The 20,954-nt window shown below is 41.1% G+C and overlaps 1 protein-coding gene across 8 annotated transcripts in view; it reads left to right on the top strand.

Annotated features, from left to right (window-relative positions):
* Positions 1-20,954, top strand: part of BTRC (beta-transducin repeat containing E3 ubiquitin protein ligase) — a 207,599-nt gene that overhangs the window by 117,226 nt on the left and 69,419 nt on the right. For all 8 annotated transcript variants that reach the window (XR_016280034.1, XM_089509705.1, XM_089509702.1 and 5 more), the window contains one exon: positions 19,438-19,669. Coding sequence is in view for 7 of the 8 variants with exons in the window: in XM_089509705.1 (XP_089365831.1) it covers positions 19,438-19,669 (232 nt within the window). In the remaining variant the exon portion in view is untranslated. The remainder of the gene's footprint in view (positions 1-19,437; positions 19,670-20,954) is intronic.

Genomic DNA, 20,954 nt, shown 5'->3' with positions numbered 1-20,954 from the left:
CTCCTTTTGTCCTTTTCCTGTCATTTCTGCCATCCTGATTTGTAAGGATATATTCTAAATGGCTGGGTGTTTAAAAAAAAAAAAAAGAACTTGTCCAATTTGGATCTGAAAGATGGAGTACAGTAAATATATAATGAAATGTTAGCCTTCTTGGTTACAATGGCAATGTGAGCTATGATCAACAACCAGAATTTAGAAATCTAAGCGAATACATACCATTTTACAAGGTGAAATCCTCCATTAATTTCATAGGAAAAATAGACAGGCCCTGATAAAAATCCAAGAAGACACCTGAAGAGCAACATGTTTGCTAACCTTTGTAAAACAATTCAATAGAAGATGGCTGTCAGGTTTCATTTTTGTATTTTAGGGAGGGGGCCATAAGAAATTTATGGGTCCCTCCTTGGCTTTCCAGGCTCTGGACTGATGTACTGGCTGAACCCCCTTATATATAGGCCCTGGTGGCAGCAGCTCTTAATCAAGTCTGGTGGTGTCCTGTGGGAAATTAGATCATATAATCCCACATGGGGGCACCTAGAAAGTCCCCTACATTTGATGTCATAGTTGTGGAACAGGTGCAGGTCCTCAGATTGGTGGCAGAGCTAGAGATAAGTGGAAGGCCTCACATATGGTGTCAGTGGCAGAATTTCTGGAAGTCCATGCATTTGGTGGTAGTTGGGATGAATGGAAATTCTCATAGCCCCCTTTATCAATGTTAGCATCTTTAAAACTTAGTTAATGATTAAAATATTTCACTGTTAATTTTCTGACCTCAAGATTCCTGTTGATTCTTCTGATTGCTTGTGTGCTTGGACTGAGCATTCCTCTATAACATTAATTTAGGTGATATAAAAATGAAAAATACCTCAATTAGCAGTGACACAACAAAAATGTTATATTGTTAATTGAGTGAAGCTTGTAATTCCTTAGTGGAGCTGACTGGTACACCTTCCCTGTAATGCTTTGATTATAGGTAATAAAAATGTTACTTAATTAATGCCAGTGTGAGTTCTTTTTGAAGCTTTAGTTTCAACAGAATTGAGTAAAATGAGTAAATGAAAGAAATGAACTAGAATGCTTCTCAGTGCTCTTAATTTAAGACTGTCACTTCTATTTGAAGTCATGATTTATATTTCTCAATATTGATTAGGTGGGATGCATCCGAATTCCATGTTAAGAAAAAAAATGCAATTTAACCTATAGCAAGTTAATGCATCATAGCCTGTGATCTGGTTTCCTAAATTGTCTTGTATGTTAAGTAGATATGGAGTTGGTTCACTAAACAGCCTTCCCAAACCTAGTGCAGTACAGATGTGTGGAATTGCAGTGCCACTCATTCTGAGCCAGAATGGTCATTGTGTTCCAACACACCTGGGCCTGTTACAGACTGCCAAAATAAAGCTGCTTCGGGTCTCTTTGGAGTTATGCTGTTTAAATGATGCATGCATCCTAAGAATCCGGAAGCTGCACCAAAAGCTGCACTCCGGTGCTTAGGAATGGAGTGTGGCTTTGGCGCGACCTCCGGACTCTTAGGACCCATGCATCATTTAAATAGCATACCTCCAAAGAGACCCGAAGCAGCTTTATTTTGGCAGTCTGTAACAGGCCCTGGAGAGCATTGCGTTGATGAAAGCAGACATAGAATGGTCAGCCACATTATGTTTAAACCTTGGGAAGTGAGCAGGCACAATTCCCCTCTGTCATTCAGGAACACTCCAGTAGCCTGTGGAGAGAAAAGACTGGGTTGCTGATAGCGACTGTGGTGATTCAGAGTCATTTTCCTTTGCTTTGTCCTTTACATTCTTTGTTATAAGCCCCCAGGTTTTACCCTCAACTTATCCACAGGCCATATCAAAATCCATAATTTTAACCTCTAAACTTCCCCTCCATGTATACATGAAGTCAACTTATATATGAGTATATACAGTACTTTTATTTTCATGTAGCTCCTGAAGAGGTCCATACAAATATAGGTAGGCTCAAACGCGTTGTTTCTAAAATAAAACAACCATCTATCAAGCACTATGAGACATCTCCACTTTTCTCCCAGTTTTTAACTCTCTTAAGTTCTTCATTGTAAACTAGTTAATGGAAACAGGCCTGTGAACCAAAACTGTGTAGAATTATCTGAACAACAGGGTGGGGAGTATTTCTAGTTTTGTGTTAAGTATTGTGAAATGAATTTTCATTTTCTCCAGTGCAGTATCTCTTGGAATGCTTTGTTTTCACTGCTACTCTCTTCTTAGTCACTTGTCTTGATCATTCTCTGAGAAGGATGAGTGTGGGCATAGGAGAAGAAAGAAAAAGTGTAATTGTGGTTATCCTAAAACAACCTATTGTACTTACCACTTGGTCCCTAGATGGCAGAAAAATTAATCATTAAGTTTAAAAATCTCTGCAAACTTTGGAAATCCCTGGTGGTTAAATATCGAACTTGCTGTGATAAGTAAGGTAACTTTACTAAAGTGCTGCCTCTCTAGGGCACATCTCTGAACTCCAGGAATTTGTTAGCTGGTTTCATATTGGTATTGATTTTAAGGCAGCTGTCAGAATGTAGTATGTCTGTCAGGAAGAATCATGAAACTTCAGCAATGAAAAACACATAGTGCCATTTGCTTTAAGAGTACAGGTCTTAGTTGCTCAACCATTTCTAGAAACCTGACTTGCTTAACTTAAATAACAGATATACGGAGATCCTTATACAAGATACTATTTTAAATTAAGAGGCTTAGAGCTATTAGTGTCGATTCTTTGCATGACAAATGCTAGTGTTCTGTCTGACTAAAAGGTGGGAAAATGTTTTATTATACTTTGTCATCAGTGCCTGTAACACCTACTCTAGAGATAAAGTACCAAAGAGATTGCTATTGTGATTAGGCACAAGTGAAGTGTGCAGAGGGAAAGAGAGATAAAGACACATATCAAGATCATGAGTGCAGCTACAGATATACAATGATAGTGAGGTGTTGGGGAAGGAAGAAAATGGTTTTCAAAAGCCATGGAAATATATATATATGGAGAAGTAGGTCTGTTAGAATTGAAATCCTAGGTACAGAGGGCAGCAGTAGAAAATAAAAGAATCATAGAGTGGGAAGAAACCACGAGGACCATCCAATCCAACCCCCTGCCATGCAGGAACACACAATCAAAACATCCCCTACAGATGGCCATCCAACCTCTGCTTAAAGACCTCCAAAGAAGGAGACTCCATAACTCTCTGAGGGAGTGTGTTCCACTGTCAAACAGTTCTTACTGTCAGGAAGTTCCAATGTTTAGGTGAAATCTCTTTTCCTGTAGCTTGCATCCATTGTCCTGTATCCTGTTCTCTGGTGCAGCAGAAAACAAACTTGCTCCATCCTCAATATGACACCCATTCAAATACTTAAACAGGGCTGTTTTGTCATATCAAATATGAAAACGAAAGATACTGCAGTATGTCTGGGTGATAGATTAGTAAATTTCAAGGTCTTAGAGAGATTAACAAGTTTAGAGCCAAAACAGAACAAAACCTTGAATGAGTTAGTAGTACCTTGAACGAGTTAGTAGTACTATAAGAAAGTAATCTCTTGTTCCCCTTTAACAGAGCTTTTCAATTGGGAAAGTTTAAAATTCCAGAGATATCAACCCCTTCTTTGTTCTTAATAAGAGAATAGGGATGTAGGAGTTTGAAGGAGCTGAGATGGGTGTTACCATTCCACAGTTATTGGGAGATTAACATCATATTTAACTCCACCACAGGGACTGCATAGGCAACATAAAACTAGTCCCTGCTAAGGTCCAGTTAGCATATGGGTTGGCTTTGGTTCCAGAAAATTAACTGTTTCTGTCCATATATTTAATACCTTGATGAAAAAGTGTTGAAATACTAATATTGTCTGATGTATCTTTTTAGTTGTTTTGTTGACTTCAGGAATGTGGAAGCATCCAAATTGTACAGAATTTCTGGAATAATATTGGAAGACTATTTAGAGAGTTGGTGGACCTAAAATCAACACAACAATGTAGAAATCCTTCAAAATAATAGTTTTGATTTTTGTCAGCAGGCTAGATGGTTACTCATGGCTAAACTGGGGGGAGGGGCAGTTAACAGAGAGTTTGTAATATATTTCTGTGTGCTAGGAATGAAGAAGTAACTTGGCAAACACCACTGTTATGAGTGGGCGTACACTGGACTAGAAAATTCTGGATGTGGTCCAAGGATGGGTCAGCATGCCACCAAATGAAAGTGCTATATATACTCATGTAAGTCTAGAAATTATAGTAAAAAAATTCACTCCAAAAATCTGGATCAACTTATCCACAGGTCAATGTAAGTCCTGTACTTTAACGCCTACAAAAAAGGGAACTATCCCATGATGAAAGGCAAGAACATAATCTGTCCTGGATGCACTGACCTCCTTCTATTCTCTCATTCAGCCTTTAGTGTGATCACAAACAGTGATGCCTGCTAGAATTTTGTAAGTTCTTTGGCATTGTTTTCCTTTGGTTCATTCTTTAGATCCTTTGTTTCACGCCATTAAGTTTTACCCTCGACTTATTCATGAGTCAGATCAAAATCCATAATTTTGGCCCCAAAATTTGCCCTTGACTTATACATGAGGTTGACTTATAGTCGAGTATATACGGTAGTTACTGCATGACTAAATCACCTATGATTTAGTTGCTAAAGGTACATAATTTGGGGAAGCTGGGGATTGTGATGTACAAATGGATGCTATTGTTAAAGATGGCATCTTTCATGGTATTGTGCTGGTACAAAAGGAGGCTTTAATCAATAATTTATTTATAGCATTGCACTTGTTGTTTTTAATCAATAAAAGAATTTTCCATTTCAAATCAACCTTTGTACATGAACTTGGGAACTAAAAGTTGGTGAAACCTCTCAAGTTCTTCCCTCCCAGTGTCACAGAAATTTTATTTCAGCTGTTTCACCAGCATTTAAAATCCAAATGGGAAACCTATATCAAAGGAAAGTTATACACTAAGTCACCAGATTCCAGACAATTAAACTTTATTAGACTGTCTGAAACATAAAATAGTGTGTCTTAAAAGAATAGTTTTTCATCCTTTCTCCATGTTACTATTTACTGTTTAGCAGTGTGGGAGAAGCACTGTTCATCTGTTGTAAGCATATATATATATTCCTTAGTCAGTGGAGAAACTACAATTTTTGGACAGTTGTAGAACTTATTTCAGTTTATAATGAAGGCTTATTTCTAAATAATGACTGAGAAGCTCTTAAATGTTTTGTTTTAGATCTTTTAAGTCAGTGATTCACAATATAGGCCCTGTCCAGATGGGCCATTTTGTACGTACTCCATACGTACTAGAGTTGCCTGGGGTACGTACAAAATGGCGGCGCCCTGTGGCAGGATAATGAAAATGTCCTCTAAACTAAAGCTCAAGATTTGGGCAGGCTTGTATAGAGAGATAAAGTCTTTCAGATAGTATGGACCTATGTCATATAGGGCTTTATGTGTCATAATCACCACTAATAATCATACCTGGAAACAAACCAGAGGTCAGTGAAGCTCTTCAACAAGGGAGTAGTTATATGTTCCTTTGGCCATAGCATTTGGACTCAGTAGCATGTTGGACAGTTTTCAAAGGGAGCTCCATGTGAAGTGTATTAGAGTAATCAAAACAGAATATAGTAATGGCAGGTATCACTATAACCAGATCTGACATCTCCAGGAATCAGCACAGCTAATGCATGAGTGTGCAGATACACTTCTGTCCACCACCAAAACCTAGGTATCCAGGTTCAAAGCTGCAACCAGGAATATACTCACACTATGAACCTGAGATTACAAATGTAACAGCAATAGGCTGAATTCCTTTTCCATTATCTGCCTTTCGACTGGCAAGAGCCCATCTCTTTTGTCTGGATTAAATTTCAGTTTGTTCACCCTTGACTAATCCATTATTGGTAGCAGACAGTGATTTAATACCAAAACAGACTCCTTGGAATTAGATGGAAAGAAGAGAAAGAGCTGGATGTCATCAGCGTACTAATGACACTGAACCCCCAAATTCTAGATAGTCTCTCAGTTTTTTCATGTATATGTTGAATAGTATGAGGGACAAGACTAACTCTGAACAACTCCACAGGCCAGTGGTCAGTGTGTCAAAAAAGGAATCCCACAGCTTCTTGAGTTACCGCCTCCAAAAAGGACCAGAATCATTTCAAAAGAATGGCCCTAGTCCAATTCCAGAAAGGCAGCCTAGAAGGATAGCATGGTCAATGCTATCCCCCTGCCCAGTTGCTGGGATAGGTCATTCACTAAGGCAACAGAAACTATCTTTATCTCACAGCCAGGCCTGAAGCCCAATTGAAATAGATCTGCCAGCCTTTTTCCCACTGGCAATTTGCTACCTGTAGTTAGTCAGTTATACAGTGGGCCCTTGGTATCCGGACCACCCCGCGTATGCCAAAATCCGCGTATGCTCAAGTCCTGTTTGTCCCCAATGGCGGTGCGTGTGCACGCGCGCCACCATTGGGGAGAAAAGTCCCTCTTTCCCTCCCTCCTCTTTCCCTCCCTCCTACCTATCTACCTACCCTCCCTCCCTCCCCTGCCCCTCCCCGCTTACCTGCGCCGTTGCCGCGCCACCGCTTCCCGCATCCTCGCCGCCTCCTCCTCCACGGTTCAAGGGCTGGGTGCTGCTCATGGAGGCCAAGGGGCCTCCAGGCTGCACCCGGCTCTTTCACAGTGGTGGCGGCAAGGAGGACGAAGCTTGGCCTCGTCCTCCTCACAGCCGCCGCCGCCGTACAAGGGCCGGCTGCAGCCTGGAGGCCTCTTGGCCTCCAAGGGCAGCACCCGACCTTTCTCCCGGGGTTGGAGGAGGAGGCCGAGGCGGTGAGAACAAGGCTTGGCCTCCCGTCCTCCTGACCGCCTCCACCTCTGCGGGAAAGGCCGGGTGCTGCTCATGGAGGCCAAAAGGCCTCCAGGCTGCCTCCGGCCCTTCTTCCGGGGTGGCGGGAAGGAGGATGGAGCCAAGGCTTTGTCCTCCTTGCCGCCGCCGCAAAAGAGCCGGGTACAGCCTGGAGGCCCCTTGGCCTCCACGAGCAGCACCCAGCCCTTGAACCGCAGAAGAGGAGGAGGCAAGGATGCAGGAGGCGTTGGCGCGGCGACGGAGCAGGTAAGCAGGCAGGGGCAGGGGGAGGGAGGGAGGGGAGGTAGATAGGTAGGAGGGAGGGAGGGCGGGGAAGAGGAGGGGAGGAGAGGGACTTTTGTCTCCAATGGCAGCCCGCGTGCACGTGCGCTGCCATTGGGGACAATTTCCCCAGATTTGCCATGCGCGTTTGCTCAAATCCGCGCTTGGCAAATCCACATATAAGGAGGGCCGACTGTATTGTAGATAGCCAGTGTTGTATGGTTTAATGTGTACTTAAAACAATCACCAACAGGGTGAGCTCTAACTGAGTGAATGACTAGCCATATTGTAAGTGTATATGAAAGGCTCTGGTTTCTGGCATCTTCGGCTGGCATGATTTGCCCAACCCAAAGGCCAAAATGTAGCCTATGACTACATCTTGGACCAGCGAGTTCCCATTTCTTCTTATACTCTTCAAATAACCCCCATCCCAATAGCTTAGATAATGTCTTATGTCCAGAAGGCCAGTTACTCTGCTTGGTTCTGTTGGTTGCTGATTGCCAAACTGCAGAGTGACACCAAGGGAGATTTGACAACAAGTTGTCTATCAGTATTGACTCTCTTCCTGACCTTGTTCTTTCTCTTCGTCTATCTTTGCTTTGGTAACATCCCCAATGTCTTTTATCTTCTCAGCAAAGTTTGAACAGTAGGCAGAAAGTTAACTGCCTGGAGTCTTCTAAATATAAGTAACACACACCCAATAATAAGCTGTCGTGTGTATGTGTGTGTATGTGTGTACTGTTTTGTTGGTGTGGGTTTTTTTCCCTGCCTGCAAAGAAACATAAACACAGCACTCATTTCTGGCAGGTTTTTACTGTCAGAGTTTTTCCTATTATATTTATCTTACAATTTGCCAGGGGGTGAAGTTATTAAGTTTTAGCAGCAGCCATCGATCAAGTTCACAAGTTAACACGATAAAGGCTCTGTGCCGTTCCGATCCAGGAAAATGATGATCCTCACTCGGTAATTAACTAAATGAGAAAGTTAAATCTTACTTGAGAGCTGGGAGAGATGCATGAGAGGTGTTTGTCAGTTTCTCAGTGGAAATTAGAAGCAGTTTTTTTGCAATTCCCTAAGCTGCTGCTCTGTCATATTTTACATAAGCACTGGGAAAACATCTTGTAATTAGTGCTGTCATGGAGGATTTTTTTTTATTTTTATTTATTTATTTATTTATTTTGCTGAAGGATGTTGGAATAATTCATTAGATTATCAAGAAAGGCTTGTGTCCTGAAATGATTAGCACAGTGAAATTTAAACCATTAACGATAACAAGTTTAGAGCTTGCTGCAGTGCAGAGGCACCCGAGGTATGTCTGTGCCTATTTCAATCATTTCTTATAATTAAACATTATGTACTCCCTTCCCCACTCCATCCCATTTCCCTCACTTGGGCCCAACCAAAAATTCTGTTAAGGTAGCTTACTAAAAACATCAACGCATTTACAAACATAGAACAGAACTAGCTGTAGATAAGAAATGCAGGGGAGGACTGGCCTATTCTTTTTCACCCTCTGCTGACATTGATGACAGAAAGCTGCTGAAGTTTTACTTGGGTCACTGATTGCTGTCTGTTTCACAGTTGTGGTGGTGGTGATCATCATCATCATCTTGATAGTGGTTACCATTTGTATTGTTTAGAAGTCTACACTGGCATTGTATGAGGGTCTTACAAGAGAGTGCCATTGGCTGCACCTCTGTCCTATACTTTCTACTGCTTTTCCATACGTACATAGCCTTATAGTTGCAGCAGTGTGTAAAAGATTAAAAAACAACAACCAGCAGTATCCATGTATACACATTTGAGCTTGCCTAGTTAAATACTATGGCTGCAGAATTGTCTGCAAAATGAGAAACATGAGTGTTAGTGGAGTGGAAGGAGGAGGCAGGTCATTAGTGCCATTATACAGTGTTAGAACATATGCTTCCCATGTGGAAAAATTCAGGTTCAGTCTTTGTCTACTCCAGTTAAAAGAATATCTTTGTACCTAAGACCTGGAAAGGCCATTGCCAAACAAAGTAATTTGATTTGGTGTAAGAAATCATCTATTCAATGGCAAAATCATTCTCTCCTATGCGTTCGGTCTTAGGCATGTTGATCTAAAGGAGGATGCTGAGTGTTTGCTTGTAGCATACATGTTCATATTGCACTTATGTCCTGCTTTTCTCTCAAAATGGGCAGCTTACAATAATTTTTAAAAGAGCCAATTAAAACTTACAAAACACCAAATTACACACTGCAACTCCATAGTTAAAATTCAAAAGGCTGCCTAAATAAAATTGTCTTCATCTGCCAAGTGGAAAGACAGGAAGGAAGGAGCCAACCAGACCTCCCATGGAAGGGAGTTCCACAGATTAAGAACAGCCACGGAGCGGGCTCTCTCTTTAATTCTCAACAACAGCACCTGTGAAAGTGAAGGGGATTGTGAGAAAGCCCTCCCCTTTAGATCTCACCAGACCCCCTGGTTTATATAAGGAGATAAGATCTTTCAAATAGTCTCGACTCAAGCTGGGTGTGTGTGTGGAATTGATAGTGACAGATTTCTGCATTTTATGCTATACCTACCATTAGTAATGTCATCTTACCCTACTTAATATTATTGCACAGTAGCTGCTCCCTGGAACATGATCAAGGAAAGAGACTGAAACTGGAAGAAATAGCCTTAACCTTTGATTAGCCCTCACTTGTGAGCCAGCATGGCTTAGTGAATTGAGTGCTAGGCTGTGACTCTGGAGACCAGGGTTCAATTTCCTGCTCAGCCATGAAACCCACTGGTTGACCTTTGACAAGTCACATGCTCTCGGCCTCAGGGGAAAGCAATGACAAACCTCATCTGAACAAATCTTATGAAGAAACCCCCATGATAGGTTCACCTTAGGTTCACTGTAAGTCGGAAATGACTTGAAGGCACACACCAACAACAACAACAAAATGCCACAGTTGTCTCCAGGTACATGGAGCACATGAACATGTACCACAGGAGCCCACAGTCAACTGTGCAGTAAAGGAAAATGTTATTTCCTTGACTTTGAAGACCAAACCTTTGATCTTCGGGGGTTCATCTGTGCTTGTGGTTCAATAATCTATTAACCCTTCAAAAAAAAAAAAACCTTAGCAAATTTTTGTGAAATATTTTTAAATACTTCCTAATACTGCTGTCAATTCAAAAGCCCCAGCAGAACACTGAATACACACAGCTCCCATGTTGTGAGAAAAGCTCCCTCGTACCTTCCCTTGAATTTATTATGGCATATTTCTTCCTTATCTTTTTTTTTCCTTTCTTTTTTGCACTATTTACTCTATGGTTAGACCTCATGACCTGGTTGTGATTTGTTCCAGTTTACTAAAGTGATTGGTCACAATTTCTTCCTGTTTGTTTGTTGTTGACACAGTAAGGATGGTTTCTCTCCTGTACAAGTTATATGTAGTATGTGCTTTTTTAAGCCAGCTGCCTAAAATAACATGCATTACAGCCATCGCAGTTATACCTCCTATACATCCTGTAGCCATAAAAAGAAAGAGTTTGGTCTTAATCCTCCTTACCATTTGCTGGTTAATAACTAGCTGATACATCTGTTGGGCACAAACTGGACAGTTTCGTTAAGCTTATGGAAATGCTTGAGCACATCCAGCAAAATTTTAGAACACTTTTTGTACTGCCCAAGTGTGATTTTTGTGATTTTCTTTAAACAGCTTATAATGTGAGGTAGTGTGTTCAGTTTTGACAGTGTGCAGTAAATCATTGGCAGTTTTTTTTTTATTCTGTTTTAATCATAGCCTATAATGCTAGGATAGGAAGGCATTGTGAAATTTACCTCATGGAAAGTTAATGACCTTTTCATAGTACTATAGGAAGATCTGCATTTGAAAAAGCGGATGTGGCTGCACAGCAAAATAAACGTGTGTCCCAAGCTTGCAGGAATAGTACTGTATAAGGTACACTAAGCTTAAAATGAGCTGAGACTGGCTAGGTGAGCAAAGAGCAACAAAATAGGCTTTTTAAGACATGTTTGCAGCAAGAGAATGACTAAGGAGACACTGGGGCCACTCTTCAATAAAGATGGCAGAATACTAACAAATCACATTGAAAAGGCAGAACTACTAAGTACTTATTTTGCTTCAGTTTTTCTCCTGGGGAAAAAAAAGCTGTGTTCTTCCATGAAACATCAGAGGCTTTGGCAAGTCAAAATTGCCAATCAAGATTGACAGGCAGTTAAGTCAGGAATCACCTAGCTAACCTAACCAAGTTCAGATCTGTAGGGACAGACAAACTGAATCCCAAAGCGGGGGATCCATTCCGGACTCCCTTGCAAATTCAGAAACTGCAGATATTCAAGCCCCATAGGCTTGAATAGCCGCATGTGCCATAAACATAAAAGTGAGGACTGTACATGCAAAAAAGACTTGGGGATTATTGTTGATCATAATTCATAAGCCTGGAGTTACAGGAAAGTAGATTTTGATTGAACATTAAAAGCAACATATTGACTGTAAGAGCAATTAGTAATGGAATCAGTTGCCTAGAGGGGTAGTGGGGTCTCCTTATCTAAAAAGAGGCTGGATGGCTCCGTCTGTTGGTTAGTTAGGTCAGTGGTATTCAAGCTTTTTACCTTTGCCCCCCCCTTTATATTTATGTGTGGACATTACACACACACCTGCCCACTCACCATAGCATATGAATAAAAATATGTTGTTTATTTAATGTGTATATTTTCATTTGCACATTTATGTATATTCATATTTTAACATTTTATAAGGAAATAACAGTGTTCAAATTAGTAGTTTATTTAAGTAAATCTAACATTAGCTCAACTGATGTGTAAAGGTTTGGGAAGAGGAGGGATCAGAGCCTCCAAGTCTCCTCCACCAGTTGAGATTGGGTTAGGTGAGTCCTTTTTATCTGGGCCACTATTTTATTCATTTAATATGATTGTCACGTTAGCTGCTATACCTAAAGAATCTCTCAAAAGAAAACTCAGCAGAAACATTGTGTGTCCTCCTTGAGATCAATAGAATGCCCTTGTGTTCAGGACAGCTCGATTTATTTCTGGAAAACACAGTAGAGACGCAGTTCAGCAACATGAAACTGCATTTTGTGAAGTAAGATTCTAATGAGATGGACAGAAAAGACCATGTAAACATGTTGCTTGATTTTAGTTCTGGTAGTTTGTCTCAGATTAGAAACTGAAGCAGAAAAGAGGCAAGCAATTGGACTATGTCTGAAGGAACTCACCCTTGTAAAATTATGGTATGCTTTGGTACTGAAGCAATCATCCATCTTCATGTTAAAAGTGTTTGCAAAGTATGAAAAGATCCATATGAATATCAAGACAGAGGATGCTGAAACCTCATCCTTACTGCTCTTCCTTGTTCAGTCAATCCCTCTACCCTTCAGACTACTTTTTGTCTGCTGCGTTTTGATCATGGGAGTGAAAGCAAGTGGTAGAAATGCTCCACTGGCCAGTAGGGACATAGGGCTGTAAGAGGCCACTATTGCTGAACAGCTTTTCAGCCATCCCTCATCTCTACTACAATATGGCATCCACCAGCAAGAACATCAGATCCCTTTCCTTTCTGGCCTCACTCTGGAGCAGCCGCCTCTTTCTGTCCTGCATGGTTTCTTTACTTTGGAAGAGGATTGCTGGGGGTTGTGGGGAGTGGATTCAGCATTTCTCTGACAGGCTTATTCGGTAGTTGTATTATTCCATTACTTCTGTCTGCCTCAAGGAGAAATAGCTTCCTGATTCTTGTTTTTTCCTTCACTAGAGTACAACAGATGCTTAAAATATTTTAAATGAATCTTTTAGACTGGGAAAAACTGTGCTTTACGGTGTCTATAGAGATTAAAGGGTAGGCAGTGAAGTTTGCACATATAGGGATAGGGATGATTTTTTGTAGTCATAAAGAGTTATACTGCCGAGAAATTACAATGCACCTTCCATAAACTGAGGCAGAGAGAGTTGAAATGACTTGCCCAGAGCCACAAGCTGGACAGCCTGTAACCAACTAGTGTGATCAAGCACAGTAATACAGGTTGGGCCTCCCTTATCTGGAATTCTGAAATCCAAACTGTCCCAAAATCCAAAATTGTCCACATGTATGGCTAAGATAGGTTAATCTTTCATTTCTAATGCTTCAGTATACACAAACTTTGTTTCGTACACAAAATAATTAAAAATCCTGTGTTTAGCTTCAGGTTCTGTGTACAAGGTGTATATGAAACATAAATGAATTTCTTATTTACACTTGGGTCCCATCTCCAAGATATCTCATTATGTATATGAAAATATTTCAAAATCTGAAAAACTCTAAAATTCAAAACACTCCTGGTCCCAAGCATTTCAAATAAGGGAGACTTAACCTGTCATACCACTCTATTATGCTTTGGTCAGACCTCACCTGGAAAATGGTATCCAGTTCTGGGCACCACAATTCAAGAAAGATATTGACAAGCTGGTACATGTCCTTTCCACCAGCAGGCAAAGACCTTTATATTTAGGTAGACATCTGGTTCTTAAATTATGTGGCATAAGGGTGTTTTTACTATGGTGTGCTGTGCTTTTATCTTTTTAATTCAGTTTAAACTGTTTAAACTGTGTTGTTTAATAGAATTACTTGTTTAATATTTTTTACTTCAGTAAGGTTTTAGCTGAACCTTTTTTAAAAGAAAATATTGTAAGCTGCTTTGGATCTCATACTTGCACAAAAGTGGGAAATGAATAAATAAATGGTTTAAGACTGCTGAAATTATAGTTTACTGTTCTAAAATTAATTTACATTAAATTTACGATTTCAAATTTTAATTTTTTAATTGATTTTATTACATGCTGTCTTGAGGTCTTTGATATATGGTGGTATATAAATATTTTAAAAATCAGTGCATGAAGTTAGGTAGGCATAATATCATGCCATCAAGCTTTCAACAGCTAGCTCTGGTTGTTGTGTTCTGCAGAGATGGGGTAGCCATGAAAAGGCCTCTGAACCCAGGGATAGCAAAGTTCTTCTTTATGGTCTCTGTGAAGCACACAAATGGGTTATTCTGCACCTGCGCAGCATTTCCAGATTCTACTGGACTCGCTAGGGAAGACTTTTGGGCGGTAGCCCCGCCCACCCTCTATATAGGCAGGATGTCTTCCCGCCCTTTCTCAGTTCCTTTTGTCTGCTGCGTGAGCAGCTTAGGAACCTCACTTAGAATCGCTCCTTCCTTAGCTTTCGCTTTCGTTTCCTGCATTTGCTCTGACTTTGTTTGACTCTGACTACTCTTTGGATTGTGATTTGGACTTGGTTTCAGACTCTGATTAATGGTAACACTCTGATTTCTTGACAATTCTTTCTCTTTGTCCCTTGGCTTTGGTCTAAAGATGTCTGTGCACTCTTTTAAAAAGTGCACTGAATGCAGGACGAACATCCCGACACTCAACAGACACTCCTTGTGCCTCCTCTGCCTGGGCGAGGGCCACGTCCCTGCTTCCTGCCTTCACTGCATGGCCTTCACTCCACATGTCAGGAAGAATAGGAAGATGTGCCTGAGATCCATGCTGTACATACAAATCTTGAAGCCTACCTCCACATCTAGAGCCTCTGCCAAGGCTGCGGCCACCAAGGGCAAACTCTCATCTCTGGCCTCAGGGGTCCCTGCCAAGGCTACTGCTGCCAAGGGCACTACCCCTTTGTCTCCTCCGAGGGTCCCTGCCAAGGCTATTGCTACCAAGGGCAAACCCTCTCCAGAAGTTTTTGGGTCACCAACCCCAGACACACGGAGGTCTTTGGACCAGGATGTGGCTGGCCACCCATCCTCACCAAAGAGGAAAAAGTCCTCAGACTCCAAACCAGAGAAAAGAAAGCACAAATCTCGAGACAAGTCCAAGGACTCATCCCATCACTCCGAAAAGAAGTCCCGTCCCTATCCGGATTCCGCCGGTCCCGTACCGCCACATCCGCCCAGCCCACTGACACTGAACTGGGCTCGGTACCATGTGCCCAACCAGCACCTCAACCTCAGTTGTCTCCTCATCCCGACTCCCGGGCACGACCAGACACCTTTCTGCATTCCTTGTCTGAACCCATCAGGACTAGCCTGGAAGAAGGAAGAGCCCTCCCTCCAATCCATCTGCCTTGGTCCAGGCCTCAGAGGGAGAGAAGAACCACTGGACCTCATCTCCTTTCCCTCCATCATTCCCTTTTCCTTTTTTTCATGTCTTTTAGATTGTAAGCCTGAGGGCAGGGGACTGTCTGATTAAAAATAATAATTGTAAGCCGCCCTGAGAGCCATTAGGGCTGAAGGGCGGGATATAAATACCTAAATAAATAAATAAACCCTACCAACTGTGACCTCAGGCTCCTGACAGCCTTCTTAGTAGCCATCACCTCAGCACGCCGGACCAGTGAACTTTGTGCCTTCCGTACAGACTCACCGTACCTGAAATTTTTTACGGACAAGATTGTCCTCCATCTGGACATTTCCTTTCTACCAAAGGTCATGTCCACCTTTCATCTCAGTCAAGACATCATTCTCCCAATGCTAGCCCCGAACCCGACCACCAACACTGAGCATCGGCTCTACTCCCTCGATGTCAGGCAGGTGCTAGCTTTCTATCTCGACAGGACTGTGTCCTCTTGTCGTTCCCCCAGACTTTTCATCTGCTGCTCCAACCCCAAAATGGGACTTCCAGTCACACCTCAACATTTCTCCAAATGGGTGACTTCCACAATCCTCCTCTCTTATGAGATTTTTGGGAAGACTCGGCCTGCTCAAATTTGAGCCCACTCCACCAGGGCAGTAGCTTTATCTTCAACCTTCCTCTCCAGAATTCCCTTGGAGGACATTTGCAAGGCTGCGGTATGGTCACAACCTCTGACCTTTATCAAGCACTACAGACTTGATACCAGACACCGACGTGAAGCAGCCTTTGGCAGAGCTGTTCTCCTTTCCGGAATGCACTAAGGTTAGTTGGCACCTGTCAAATAACTGACACTCACACTGTTTTTCTTGTTTAATAATTTATTTATTGTCAAGACACTCCCTCCTCCACAGATGAACAAGCTTGCCAGTCTAATCCATTTGTGTGCTTTGCAGAGACCACAAAGAAGGACAGGTTGCTTACCTGTAACTGTAGTTCTTCGAGTGGCCATCTGTGATCCTGCCCATCCTTCCCTCTGTCGTGTCCTTCTCTCTTCCTTGTCTGCTCTTATGGCGGACCCTTTGGAACTGAGAAAGGGCAGGAAGACTTCCTGCCTATATAGAGGGTGGGCGGAGCTACTGCCAAAAAGTCTTCCCTAGGATCCAGAAATGCTGCGCAGGCACAGAATAACCCCTTTGTGTGGATCCGCAGATGACCGCTCGAAGAACTACAGTTACAGGTAAGCAACCTATCCTTTTACATGGAACACTTTGAAAATCAAGCCCTGTAAACAGCACCCAAAAAAGCCCACAACATGGTTCCAATATGTGGATGACACTTTCACCATCTGGAACCACGGAGAAGAAGATCTGACCGTGTTTTTGAACCATCTGAACAACATCTACCCAAACATCCAATTCACGATGGAAAAAGAAAAAGAAGGAACATTGCCATTCTTGGATTTCTTGGTCATCCACAAACCAAACCAACAGTTGGGCCACACAATATAGAGAAAACCTACACATGGACAGATACCTACCTAAGAATGCCAACCATCACCCAAGACAAAAAGGAAGCACAATAAAAACACTGGTGGACTGGGCATATATCAAATGAGCCACAGACAGAATTGGGAAACTGGTGTGGAAACACAATCTACAAATGGTCAACAAACTAACCAAGAAACTCCAGCAAATGTTGCGCTCAGCAAAGGATTTTACTCCATACTGTGCAGCTGCAGAGAAGTCTACATAGGAACCACCAAATGCAGTGTTCAAACACTATTCAAGAAGCACAAGAGACACTGCAAACTGGGTCAGCCAGACAAACAGCAATAGCAGAACATGTTATAAACCATTCTGGGCATAAAATGTTGTTTGAAAACACAGAAATTCCATGCCAACAATTTAGGTCAGAATGCACAGTGAACCTATTGAAATCTATGAATACCTGGACAACTTCAACAGGAAAGAAGAAACCCTGAAAGTAAACAAAGTTTGGCTACCAGTCCTGGAAAAACACCAAAATCAGGACCCAGCAAATGCAAATGAAATCAACCCAGGGTGAGGGGGATTCCCAGCAGACAATAGATCATTAAATGGACACCCTTGTAGGCCTTGCCATTCGACAACAGAACAATACACAGATTAACAAGCACCTCCTCTCAACCAACAGTATATATTCCCCACTCTCTTCCATTCCAGCATTCTCTGAAGATGCCAGTCACAGCTGCTGACAAAACATCAGGAATAAACTCTTCTACAAAATGGCCTCATAGCCCAAAAACCCCACAAAAAACTATGGACAGCAAAGAGTTAAAGCCTCTATCTACTTGTCAGTCTGTTAGTGACGCAATGTTAGCAAACAGTCACAGGCTGGGATTATGTGCATGATGTAGAATCTGTATGCAAATCTAGTAGATTATTAAGTAATACTTAAAATGTATTCACTTAAAAAATTGTGTCTGCCCCTTATATCTGCTTTCAGATAATGTAGAACAAACTGTGGGGCGGGACCCCCAGGGGGCGCATGAGAGTTGCTTAAGAGGGAGGCACAAGATTTGGAGGCCCCGATCCCTCCTTCTCCTTCCAAACTTCTTTATGTGTAAAATGTATACATGCATTGAGCTAAGTATTGGATTTACTTAAATAAAACTGCCCTAATTTGAATGTTATTTCCTTATAAAATGTTAAAATATGAATATGCATGAATATGCTGATGAAAATACACACACTAAATAAACAAAATATTTTTATTCATATGCTACATGGGGGAGACAAAGTCTGCATGTAGATTTCCTAAGGGTAAAATGTATGTGTACCACTGAAGTAGAAAAATAAAAAGTGTTCACAGAAGAAATAATTTCTGTCGTTTCCAGTTTTCATGTAAAGTTCAAGGTCTTTTGTTTGTATTCTCTTTTCCTTTCTACACTCAGCTATGTAAGACATATTGCTTGGTGGCCTTTGCTCAAGTGCTGTTGCAGTTAGGGCTAGATCCCAATAGTTAACCACCATACCACTTTGAGTGCACCCAGTCTTCACTGTTTCTGAAAGCTGTTCAATGTTGGGGCTTGTTAGATGGGAGAACACAAGTGGAATCTCTAGGTAGGGCTAGTGTACAATCCTGCTTGAAAAAAATAGATGGCTGACAATACTGTGTCAGAATTGACAATACTGAGCTAGACGGACTAGTTGTTTGACCCATTATAAAGCAGTTTCCTTTGTATATAGTTTGTGATTTTATGAGCTGCTAACAGCCTCAGTATTATGGTTAACAGGCTCAGAGTGTTGCATTTCTTTTCTTTTCTTTTCTTTTTTTCTCATGGTCTTTGTAACAAGTCACTAAACTCTATTTGGACTACTAAACTCTTTTTGGACTACTATTATCTTTATTAATGTGTGCAGTATCTGAACTTCTGATTATTCTAATGTCTTGGAAATCTCCAGGGCAGGCAGGTATACAAGCTTGTACTGTATAGATGTAATCAAGCTTGCCATTTTGCTAAAGAGAGACTCTGAAAAAAACAAATAGTTAATGATCTTTAGTTGCTAGCATGGGAGCAACATTGGTTGGCAGTTCACTTTGTTTAGAAAATAGGATGTCCTTGTAGAGGCAAGACACACACTGAATATTTTATCAAAGATATTTGAAAAGGTGGTTCCCCCTGAGAGTGGAGCAGAGGAGATTCATATTTTTTGTCTGTCCCTGAAATTCCTTTTTCTGTAGCCAAATTCATGGTGAATATGTAATACTATAATGCCATAAATCTATAGCTTTATAAGATGCCTTTTACATTTTAGTGTGCAGTGGACCCTGCATTCATAGCATTTGAATGAACAGCTGAACAGCAGCAGTAGATAGTGTCCTCCTTTTTTATATATTTCTCATGTATTCTCTGTTAATTATTGTTGCAGTTTATTTTGGCAATAAAGCAAGTATTTTAGAAGTAGAGAGTTGAAAATTAGGAAAGTATTTGTACACATTGTAGTTCATGGTGGCAAAATAAGAAGCAATTTATACTCTGTGACATAATTAAGCGTTGAATAGTGTGCTTTTCCCATTGTCTGAATAGGTACATGTATAGCACGTTGTTTTTCTAAGAATACCAATTCCTCTGTCCTGTAAAAATCATTTCTGTACATTTCATTCTTTTCTTATATAGACCAGACTTGCCAATGGCACTTCAAGCATGATTGTTCCAAAGCAAAGGAAGCTATCTGCAAGCTATGAAAAGGAAAAGGAGCTCTGCATCAAGTATTTTGAACAGTGGTCAGAGTCTGATCAAGTGGAGTTTGTGGAACATCTCATCTCTCAGATGTGTCACTATCAGCATGGACATATCAATTCATATCTCAAGCCTATGTTACAGAGGGACTTCATCACAGCACTGCCAGGTATTATTGTGGGATCATAAAAGGAGGTGTGCCACTCTTGATGTTGAATTGTCTGGTGGAATTTTTAAATATGTTGACTAAGTTTGAGTAAAATGCCATAGGTGTCTTTCATAAATTGCTTATAGCTTCCAGGTTACAAATGGAGTTCTAGATCCATTAAATTGGAGAAACTGGTAGTTAAGTATATGTTGAACAAATCTGTTGATTTAGGTTTCCTGTTTCTCCAGTTTTAATTTCAGTCTGCCTTGTTTACTAAGTGGTACACTGTTTGATTTATCCTCATTACTTTGCTTTTTATTTTAATAATCCCTGCCCCACATTTTGGAGTACAAATTTGAGATAATTATCTCTCAAAAGTCATACTTCCCCCCAAAAATGTATGCTTAATGAATTTTTCCAGAAACCATGGAAGAACGGAATGGCAACAATTTGTGTGCATAAGAAGCTCATTATGAAGTCTTTTGCTTGTCTGCCATCAGCAACAAGGACTGGGTACATGGTGTCTAGCATGGACACTGATAAGAATCATGCGATAGGCACCTCATTGTGTGTGTCTCTGCTTATGTGTAGACATGTGACCTCAGATGGCCCAAATTGCATTTATTGCTTCCTATGCTCAGCCTCTCTTTATTTGCTGACAAATAAAGCTCAGTCTTTTGAGCAGTTGTAAAAAGAACAGGAAATGAAGCATTTGATCTTACTCTGGACATGAAGTAGCTTTTTACTTGCAGGGGTGAAACATTGCCTGCAGTGCTAATCTGGCGTGTTTGACTCTTTCCCAAGTGAAACTGAGGGAGGATGGATTTAGTCAAGCAGCTAAAGTGTCCTTGCAAATACATCAGACTATAATCTGCCCTCTCAAAAGAACAAGTAGCTCATGTTTGTTAGATGCACACAAGAAGCTGTAAATTCCCCACAACTCCCACTCATGGCCCCCAAGTCTTTGCAGCATCATTTCCCCAAATCAAGACAGCCTGCACCCTGTAAATCTGTATATGTACCATATTTTCCGTCATATAAGACGGCTGGGCGTATAAGACAACCCCCAACTTTTCCAGTTAAAATATAAAGTTTGGGTTATAGTCGCCATATAAGACTACCCCTTTTCCGACACACACCAAATAAAAATTAAAAAAACATCAGATTTGATTTCAATATGGTAATTTTAATTCAAATGCTTATGACATGCAGTTACTTAGCAGGAAAACCTGTTGTATACAAAGCCAGCTTGGATTGGTCAGCTCCCCCTGCTTGCCCAGCCTTCCCTGTCTCCAAGACTATCAGA

This window comes from Sceloporus occidentalis, unplaced genomic scaffold, assembly GCF_023333645.1.
Source record: "Sceloporus occidentalis isolate IW3139 unplaced genomic scaffold, rSceOcc1.0.p SCAF_2, whole genome shotgun sequence".
Taxonomy (NCBI): Eukaryota; Metazoa; Chordata; class Lepidosauria; order Squamata; family Phrynosomatidae; genus Sceloporus; species Sceloporus occidentalis.
The sequence above is the reverse complement of the archived record's forward strand: the minus strand, read 5'-3'. Positions and strand labels throughout refer to the sequence as shown.